The following is a 10,002-nucleotide window of genomic DNA, read 5'->3' as shown; positions in this document are numbered from 1 at the left end:
CCCTGCCTAGAATCCCCCAGTGAGGGGCTGTGGAATGGTTTAGGGGTAGAACATCTACCTAGAAACCCCAGGGAGGAATATGCCTCAGTAGCAGAATAATGTGCTTAGTATATCCCAGGAACCCCACTACCAACCCCTCCCCCCCTGGCAAACTGAGAAATTTCCAACAGATTTGTAATCTACTCAGGACGACAGCCTAACATGGAATAAGATCACCGTCCTTTAGGCTAAGGTAAACGAGCACTCCTGGATGAAAGTCATCGTGCCTCGGCCGTGGCCCCACCCCCAGCACATGCAGGGCTCCTCTCACCTCCTTGTTCAATGTCTGAGTCCGTGAGGTGTGTCAGAGAGAAGCTGGCAATGTTGGCGGGAGAGATGGAGAACCGGGAGCAGGGGGACGCGTGCGGCCAGCTCTGCTCTGCGCTCCTGCCCGGTGGGGGAGGGGAGAAGTATTTGGAGGTTTGAAGAGAAGGCTTGGAACCCAGAAGGCTTGTTGTCTTTGACATGAAAGGGTCCGGGGAGAAGTCATCGTCCCATTCGAAGCCTCCGCCTGCAGTGAGGACAGCACCCTGTTATCTTTACATTATCAGCTCTTGATAAGGAGAGGGAGCTGGGGCCTCCCGACACAGCCTGCCGACAGATGGCGGGGCAGAAACACACAGACGGGCACCTAAACAGGCGCTGCTCCTTTCTTCCCAACAGTAGACCATGGGCCTCCTAATACTTGGGAGAGAGGCAGAGACAGGGGAGTCTCTCCTAAGTCACGGGTCAAGCTGGTCTGCATAGTCAGACTGTTTCAAAGACAAGCCAAGAAACAAAGTACCCGCACAATGACTGCAATTGACCAACACAGCACAAATACCTTCTTCATCCGTGGAACTTTCGGAATTCATGCACCTCCCTAGGTAGGGGGAACTTGAGGACGCTGCTGGGCTGCTGGGCCCAGGGCCGTGTGCTTCTCCCCCGCAGTGCCCCAGCTCTTTGGTGGGGGTTTCCTGAAAAGCCAAACAAAGAAGGCAGTCAGCCTGTTTCTTGGAGCCCACGTGGCTCCTTCCCCCGGGCTGACAAGACCATCGGGTGAGGTATGCCAGGAGTTACTAACTTTACGGTAAGAGGGCAGCACCAGATCCCCTGGATTCAGGGTTACAGATAATCATGAGCTGCCACACACACGAGTGCTGGCAACCAGGTCCTCTGCAAAGTCAACCAGTCTTTTCTTTTTTTTTTTTTTTTGGTTTCTCGAGACAGGGTTTCTCTGTGTAACCTTGGCTGTCCTCAAACTCAGAAATCTGCCTGCCTCTGCCTCTCAAGAGCTGGGATTAAAGGCGTGCGCCACCACGCCCGGCCAACCAGTCTTCTTTTTTTTTTTTTTTAAGATTTATTTAATATCACCCATAAGTACACTGTAGCTGTCTTCGAACACACCAGAAGAGGGTACCAGATCTCATTACGGATGGTTGTGAGCCACCATGTGGTTGCTGGGATTTGAACTCAGGACCTTCAGTCAGTGCTCTTTACCGCTGAGCCATCTCTCCAGCCCCCAACCAGTCTTCTTAACCCATGAGCCATCTCTTCCCTTTTGAGGCAGGGTGTCACTGTGTAGACCAGGCTGGTCTCAAACCCTAGGTATCTGCTTGCCTCTCGGCCTCTACATTGCTGGGATTAAAGATATGCATCACCAAGAAGACCAGCTGCCTCCAGCTCTGGCACCAATCTCCTGATCCTGCCGGCCTCCTGAATGATGGGACTACAGGCCCATGCCACCTATACAGCAAGGTCCTACAGTATACGGTGCCTCAAATGTAGCTTTAGCACCTGCACAAGGCATGTGAGAGCATCCTGAGACTCTGAGCCGGACATGAACAGGAAGATGGATGCAGGAGGGAAGAGTCCTAGACTCCAGACAGCCGTTGAGTAGTTCCTGGGCCTACCCTGAACACACAAACAATGCAGCAAAGCTGTGGAAACACTATGGGATGAGGGACGCTACCAAGATTCAGCCCAGCCAGGGGTGCATGCGCAGGCCAGAGCAGAAAGAGGAACTAGGACTGATACCGAAGTCACAGGGGGCTGAGCTGTGGCCGAAAGTCAGCTGTGAAGGCCTAAGAGAAACGGACCAACACACTCGAACCTTCAAAGCCAGACTGCCCATGGCACGGCGGGAAGACACGAAGTCTAACATGGTCCATCCTTCAAGGGGCCAGGACAACCTCTCTGCACAGAAGAAATGGTCCACACAGGTGCCAAAGGTCACAAGTACTGGGAAAAGCTGAAATAGTTTAAACAGTGGGACCAAATGCTGACAGGAAAGGGCTGATAACTCAGGATCTACAGATGGAGAAAATATCCCTCAGAAGTGAGTGTGAGCTGAAGAACTGGTTGTCAGTGGATAGAGGGCAAAGGAAGCTGAGAAACAAAGCTGGATGGACCTCTCCAAGCAGAGCAAGATCCGCTGCAGCGACCCGGAGCACCAATGCTGAAGACGGGGCCACTGGGTGATAGAAACCCATTTACCTTATGTTCTTTTCTTTCTTTCTACAAAAGCTGGCCATACTGCTTATATATATATATATATTTATTTATTTACTTATTTACTCTGTGGGAATATGAGTGGCACATGCCATAGCACAGACATGGAAGTCAGAGGACAACTTGTGGGAATGGGTTCTCTTCCTTCTTCTCTCTGTAGGTCTGAGGAGCTAAACGTGGCTCAGCAGGCTTGAAGGCAAGCACTTTTTAACCCCTGTGCTCCCTTGCTAGCCCTAGCTATTCTTCCTCACCCATATGCATGCATGCATGCATGCGTGCCCGCCTGCCCGCTGAGACAGGCTCGCCTCCAACTAGCTGAGTAGCCAGGATGACCTTGAGCTTCCTCTCCTCCAGTTTGTACTTCCTAAGCGCTGGGTCACAGCTGTGTACACCAGGCCCATGTGAAGAGGTCTCGGGTATTTATGAATGCTAAGCAAGCTCTCCACCAACTAAGATTCACTCCTAGCTCATGCTCATCAATTTCTTAAAATGTCTGCTTGATTGCACTAATTGTTTTTGAGAAGGGGTCATGGTGATTAGGATGAACTCAAGGCCTCACACATTCTAGGCAAGTGTTCTACCACTAAGCTACATCCCCAGACCCTGATGAGGCCACCCCTACCCCACTCGACAGGGTTTCTCTGTGTAGCCCCTGTCTGTCCTGGAACTCAAGCAGAAGACCAGGCTGCCTTGAACTCACAGAAATCCACCTGCCACTGTCCCGTCTGGTGGGGTTTTTCTTTTTTCTTTTTTGGTTTTTCGAGACAGGGTTTCTCTGTGCAGCCCTGGCTGTCCTGGAACTCACTTTGTAGACCAGGCTGGCCTCGAACTCAGAAATCGCCTGCCTCTGCCTCCTGAGTGCTGGGATTAAAGGCGTGAGCCACCACGCCCGGCTGTGGTGGGGTTTTTCAATGGATGTAGACATAATGCACATGGCCAAGTCGTAGATGAGGGAGGGGCAGCAGGCAGCACCCAGAAGCAACATCTCTACTCTGTATGAAGTGGGGAAATACTGACCCAAGTAGTACACACACGCTGAACCCCTGGGACAGTCTCCTCCAAAGTATAACCGCCACCCAGCCCAGAAAACACAGCGCTGACAGCAGTGTTCCAAAGGAGAGAAAGAGGCTGACGCACAAGAGCAGAAGCAAACAGCACACCTACGGCCAAGCACGCCACTGAAAACAGACAGTTCAGCTCATAAAGTACCTGCCGTGCAAGCCAGACCAGGTGAGTGGATCCCGGGCACCCATGTGTGCCAGGCCATGTCTCCGCACTCGTCTCACTGGCCCCACAGTAGTCAGACTGCAGGTCCTCACCAGAGAGACAATAAAATGCCCAACCCGAGCGCCCATTGCCAAGGCCGATCTAGCTCTGGACCCATGCAATGGAAAGAGAGAACCCACTCTCCTTGGCTGTTCTCTGACCTCCACATATGCCCGTGGCATTTGCCCACCTACACACACACACACACACACACACACTGCAAAAACAGACGAGTAAGTGGGAAAAGAAAGTGGGGGATATACTCCATGGGTAAAGGTGCTTGCTGCCAAGCGCAATGACCTGAATTGGACTCTCAGGGCTCACAGGGCAGAGAGATGACTCTTCCACTTACTCTCTGACCTCCACATGCACACAACAGCGGGGCGGCAATGAGCGCATACACACCAATAGAAATGTAGTAAATAAGATAAATGCATTAACCATAAAGAAAAGGAAATCTCTAACTCTCAGGAATTAAAAAATGTGCATGTAAATAATCTCTGATGGGTCAAAGAAGCCTTAAGGGAGTCCAGGAGCTCATTGAGCTGGATGAACTAGAAACAGAAATACAACGTATGTAAAACCTCTGGGTAGCAGCGACAGCAGCAACAGCTAACAGAAAAAAGTTAAGTCTCAGAATCTAGGAAAAGGGTCTGGAGAGCTGGCTCAGGAGCGCTGGCTGCTCTCCCAGGGGTCCTGGATTTGATTCCTAGCACCCACATGGCAGCAGCTCACAACCATCTCTAACTCCAGCTCCAGAGGAGCTGACACCCTCAACTGACCTCTTTGGGCACATCATGCGTGCGGTGCATGGATATATGGATATATATATATATATATATATATATATATATATATATATATATGCAGGTAAAACACCCATACTCACTAAAAAGATAAGCACTAGGGAAAAACCCAACCCAATGTGAGTATAAGGAAGTACTAAAGATGAAGGAGATAGCAATGAAACTGAAAAGAGAAAACAATATAGAAAAAAAAAAATCCAGGAAGCTGAAAGCCGTTCTTTGGAGAGGCTCCCAAATCTTAGCCTCTTCCAGAAGCTCCCTGGGGAGGAAGCCACTTCCCTACTCATCAATCTAGCCATGGCCCTAACAGCTCAGCCAAGGACAACAGCGACCAGCAACGCAAACCAAAGAAAGCCAAAACGCAAACCAACTCTAATAACAGGAGAGGCAGGCTTGCCTCTGCTCCCAGGAGCTGCCCCGCTGGTTCTGGAGGTCAGCCTTGGGAGAGCCCTGAAAGCAGCTGGAGGTGGGCAGGCAGCTGGCTAGCCCACCCACACGGCAGGCTCAGCTAACCCCACAAGCAGCAATAAAGAAGAGGGTTGCTGTTTGTTGTCACTTTTATCTCGTGCTGCCGGCTACACACTCTCTATAGCTGAGCTGTGACCCTAGCCCTGAGACACTTGGTAAGAAAGTGACTCGAGCCCAGCATCGCAGGGATGAGGGGAATAGTGCTGGAAGCCTCCACCACAGGACCCTGAGAAGGTGCTTCCCAAAGGCCAAAATGAAGCCAAGCGCTTGGCTTTGAGGACTAAGTAAAAAAAGAGGGCAGGCACTGTCAGAGACAGCAAGGATCCTTGGCCTTCTCAGGCTCCATGACTTGAGAGCTTAATCAGAATCTAACTGATTCAAGAAGCAAACTCAGGGTCAACAGGACCACCAGTTCAAGGACAGCCTGGGCTACAAGAGCATTTAAAGCTCTCTTGAACTACTTAGCTGTGTCACAACCACAAAGACTAGGGATGTATGGCAGTGACAGTACACTACTATCCCAAGGCCCTGGGTTCCATTAACACCTACAGTAACTCAAAGTTTTTGAAGACCAGAAAGCGCAGAACTTGGAGGAAGGAAGGAAGGAAGGGGCTGGGGAGATGGTTCCATTGGTAAAATGTTTGCCATGAAAGCCTGAGGACCCAAGTTCAAGCCCCAACAACCATATAAAAAGCTGGGGCTGGGGACATGGCTTAACACTGGCCACTCTTTCAGAAGATCTGGGTTTGATACCCAGTATACACATGGTAGCTCAGAACCATATGTAACTCCAGTTCTAGGGGAGTCTCTTGTGACCTTTTAGGGAACCAGGCATAAAAGTGGTACACAAAGATAGATAGATAGATAGATAGATAGATAGACAGACAGACAGACAGACAGACATTTAAAGCTGTGAGATCGCTGGGCAGTGGTGGTGCACGCCTTTAATCCCAGCACTTGGGAAGCAGAGGCAGGCAAATTTCTGAGTTCGAGGCCAGCCTGGTCTACAGAGTAAGTTTCAAGACAGCCAGGGCTACACAGAGAAACCCTGTCTTGAAAAACCAAAAAAAAAAAAAAAAAGACCACAAGTTCTCATGACAAGTTCTCATGGTGACCTCCTGGAGAGCTTAGCTACTGCTTGTCCTGAGGGCTATAGGGCAGCCCAAGACTGTCTGCTCTGCTATCACTGTCTGCCTTGAATGTGGAAATGTGGAGCCCAGTCATATCCCAGGTGGCAGTCATTATGAAAAGGCTTAGAATCCGTACTGTGACACGAGAGCCAAAGCACAGGTCTCAAGGTGAGCCAGGAGGTTTGCATTTCCAAGGGGAAGCTGGCATGAATAGCCATGGGACCAAAAAGATGGTGTCTTTGGAGTCAGAAGTTATAAAATTTGGGGGGCTGAAAAGATGGCTCAGTGGGTAAAACACTTCCCAAGCAAGCATAAGGTCTGGAGTTCAAGTCCCCAGCACCCATGTAAATGTGGAGAAGCACCCATAAGTTATCTCAAAGTTATCTCAGGGTACAAAAGGTAGACGACAGACCTCCAGAGCAAGCTGGCTAAGATGAGCTGAATCAGTAACTTTGGGGTGTAAGGAAGAGAACCTGGCTCTCTTTATATAATGTAGAAAGTGGACAAAGAAGACACCCAGCACCAACCTCCATTCCCCACAGAGAAGCACACGTGCACACGCACACGCAAATACGTATACATGCACACCACACACAAACCGAAACAAAATTCTGGATGTTTATAAACAAAACCAAATCAGACCACAGTTAGCTTCACACCTTCTTGAAATTCTCTACAATATAAATAGAGATACCTGGTCAAACAGATAAACGGTGACATCATCGAAAAATGTCACTGCCTTCTTTTCCTTCTTCCAGTCTTCCGGCAGCTGCTCAATGGCCTCGGCAGCTGAGGGTTTCAGCAAACTCCGCAGGTGCCTACCATCATCGTTACTGACAATAATGGGCACAGGGTGCTCCGTGTCGTCTTCAGACTCAGAGCTTAGGCTGTGCAAGTTGAAGGCTCGCAGGTCCTCGTCCGAGTCGTCACTGTTCTCATCCTCCTCATCTGCATCCATCCCATCCTCCGAGAGGTCCAGCATCCCAGACACACAAAGTTTGCCCAGGTATTTCCCTTCAATGTCTGGCTCCTTCAGCTTGGAGCTCTCGAAGTGGCTGGGCAAAGATTTATCCAGTGTGGAACTCATGTATGCAAGGAGTTCATTGGTATTTGTACCTGTGGAGGCCAGGGTGCATGGGCGATCTTCCTGTGTGTCCAGGTCATCGCAGCTGCTAAGTTCTGAATTCAACAAACTCAAGGGGCTGCTGGCCTCGTCGTTCACAGGATAGGTCTCTCTGGAAGCATCAGCTGGTGTGGGCTGCAATGTTTCTTGTAGTTCTGAGTGACAAGAATTCTGCAAAGTAGACACCTGACTTTGATCTGGCTTGTCCTGTGGGGCTTCCAGGCAGCCTTCTCTGACATCAGAGCTTTCTTCTGGGACAACTGACTCAGGTGGGGACTGGCCCTTTACCAACGCCAGGGCATTGGCAGATGTTCCTGGGACCTCCTCGGGCTTTTTATCTGGCTCTGAGTCATTGTCTGAGAAGTATGCAGAGTCTCGATATGAACTCTGGGTGCCAAGTGTGAAGCTCTGAGGAGGACCGTCAGCACCTCTGTGGCCATCGCCTGCATCCGAGATGACAATGACCGGGTTGGGAGGCAAACTGCTGTGGCCACTGTCACCTGCTGCAGCTGCGTCTGAGTCAGCAGTGCCCTCAGGTGCAGGGTGCAGGGTCCACTCAGGAGATTCCAGGTTCTCCGTTTCATAGCCGCTGTCCGCAGGCTTATCGGGGGGCAAGAGTTTCTGAGGGGTGTGGGAGCCCAGGGACTCTAGCAATGCTTCATGGACATCCACTGAATCCAGGGAGTCTGGCGTCTCCACAGACTGCTCTGAGGTGGGGATGGGTGTTGACAAACTGTCGTCTAAGAGGCTATCTTGGCTGGTGGAATCCGAGGACAGGGCAGATGCCAAGGCTGCATCCTTTGGGGCAGCCTTGTAATTAAGCCGATTTAAAGTCTCCACAGCTTCCGAGTTTTTCTCCAGTGAGCTGACACTAAGAGGGTCTTCTGAAAATGGCTGATTTTGTAAATCCTGTCTCGATTCTGGAAGACAACTCTCCACACTACCCTGAGCAGTAATATCATTCACAAGGATGGGGTCTCTGTTGGTTAGACTCAAGGCCTCCTTGCTTTGGCAAGTGACGTCTGGGGGTCCGTCGCCCCCATCAAGGGTTTTGGCATCGGTAGCAGGAATTTCAACTCCAACAGTCACGGGGTCGGGGCTTAGATCCAGGCAGATGGAGTTCTCAGGGACTCTGACATCTATAAAGGATTTGGTTTCTTCTGGCTTCAGAATTGAGTCTGGGGGGGCATTAGGAGATCCTTCTTCTGTGAGCAAGGCTGGGGAGGCCTGTGGTGAGGTACCACCGTGACACATGACACCTGTACCTTCATTCTGTCCACTCGTGTCTCCCTGTGACAAAGGAAAGTCTAGTGTATTTTCCAGGAACTCAAGTTCAGAACTTACAGAGCCTCTCTGGGGTGACTCCAACAGTGCTGAGGTAAAACCTGCATTCTTAAGTTCTGTCTGAAGGTCGTTCACATGCTCCTTGGTAGTCAGAGAGCCTTTCAGTAGATTTTTCTCCTGAAGAAATAAAAAGTTTTCTGACAATTCTTGGACACTCAGTGGATCAAAGTGATCTTGGTGCAAAAGGCTTTCTGATAAGCACAGAGGGCCCTGGTCCAAAAGCTTATGGGGCTTTTCTTTGTCAGACTGGCAGGTGTCCTTGGGGTCATCTAGGCTTGAACTCAAGATGGCTGGCTTAAAGTCAGCTTGAACTCCATTTAGTTCCATTAGATCAAATATTTTTTGGTGACTGGGCAGGTCATCTGCTTTGTCAAGGTCACTAAATAGGTTGAAAGGGCTCCCAGGGATGCTGGTAGCACGTGAGTCCTCGGTAGAGCTGGCGTCTTTGGGGTGAGCACTGCTCTGGAAGAAATCCTCTTCTGTCCTGGGTTCCTCAGACACGGGGTTCTTAGGGACCGTCAGGTGGGGCGGCTCAGCGCCAGCCCTTCCTAGATCATCCACTTCAGTGGTGAGGAGTGCCGGGGGGTCCAGGCCCACAGTGCTGCTGCTTTTCTCCTCCAGCTGGATGTAATAGTCACTTCCAACAGAGAGCTTGTGTGCATCAAACACAGGGACCACCCCAGGGGCCCTCACGGGCACCTCCTGGCCACCGTCATCTTGCTTGCCAGGGCCAGGATCTGAAAGTGAATTCTCAAACACCTCCACTGGGAAGAACATACTGGAGTAAGACAAGGCTTCGTCTGGGTGGCCCCGGCCCTGCTCATCGAAATGGTCGTGCTTGGCAGCCTCCCACACATACTCAAAGCTCAGGCCCTGGCTGGTCTCAGTCACCGTGAGGACCTCCTCCATCTCCCGACCCAGCCGGTCCCGGGCGAAGTGGTCAAGGATGGGGAAGGCGGCGCTGCTGGCTGCGTCCCTGCTGTTGTTGTTAGGCTTGAGAGCGGTCCACTGCTGTTCAAAGTCGACCTCCGAGTCCCGCTGGCTCTGCATCCTCAGGTAAGTTAGCAGACGGTGCACGTCTTCTGCGGCTGGCCTCTTGTCAGGAGGCAGCCAGCAGAACTGCAGCACCTCATACCTGAGAGGCACACAGGGGAAGTTAACAACAGGGACATAGGGAAAGATAGAACCTTACTTCAGAGCCAACTCAACATGCCCTTCTCCCTAAGATTTCCACACCTCGACCACCACTAGCCCTGGTTAAGGGGTTAACTCAGAGTGTGAATACAGCACAAGAGGATGGCAAGAACGAGTGAGGCACCCATCTCCCCCCCCCCCC

At 51.0% G+C, this 10,002-nt stretch overlaps 1 protein-coding gene across 2 annotated transcripts in view; it reads right to left on the bottom strand.

Annotated features, from left to right (window-relative positions):
- Lmtk2 (lemur tyrosine kinase 2) overlaps nt 1-10,002 on the bottom strand; it is a 91,018-nt gene that overhangs the window by 5,117 nt on the left and 75,899 nt on the right. For both annotated transcript variants that reach the window (XM_021162666.2, XM_021162667.2), the window contains exons 11-13: nt 6,894-9,801; nt 863-995; nt 311-550 (exon numbers count right to left, since the gene is read on the bottom strand). In XM_021162666.2, coding sequence (XP_021018325.1) covers nt 311-550; nt 863-995; nt 6,894-9,801 — 3,281 coding nt within the window. The remainder of the gene's footprint in view (nt 1-310; nt 551-862; nt 996-6,893; nt 9,802-10,002) is intronic.

This window comes from Mus caroli, chromosome 5 (genome assembly GCF_900094665.2).
Source record: "Mus caroli chromosome 5, CAROLI_EIJ_v1.1, whole genome shotgun sequence".
NCBI lineage: Eukaryota > Metazoa > Chordata > Mammalia > Rodentia > Muridae > Mus > Mus caroli.
This window is presented reverse-complemented; position numbering and strand designations above follow the sequence as displayed.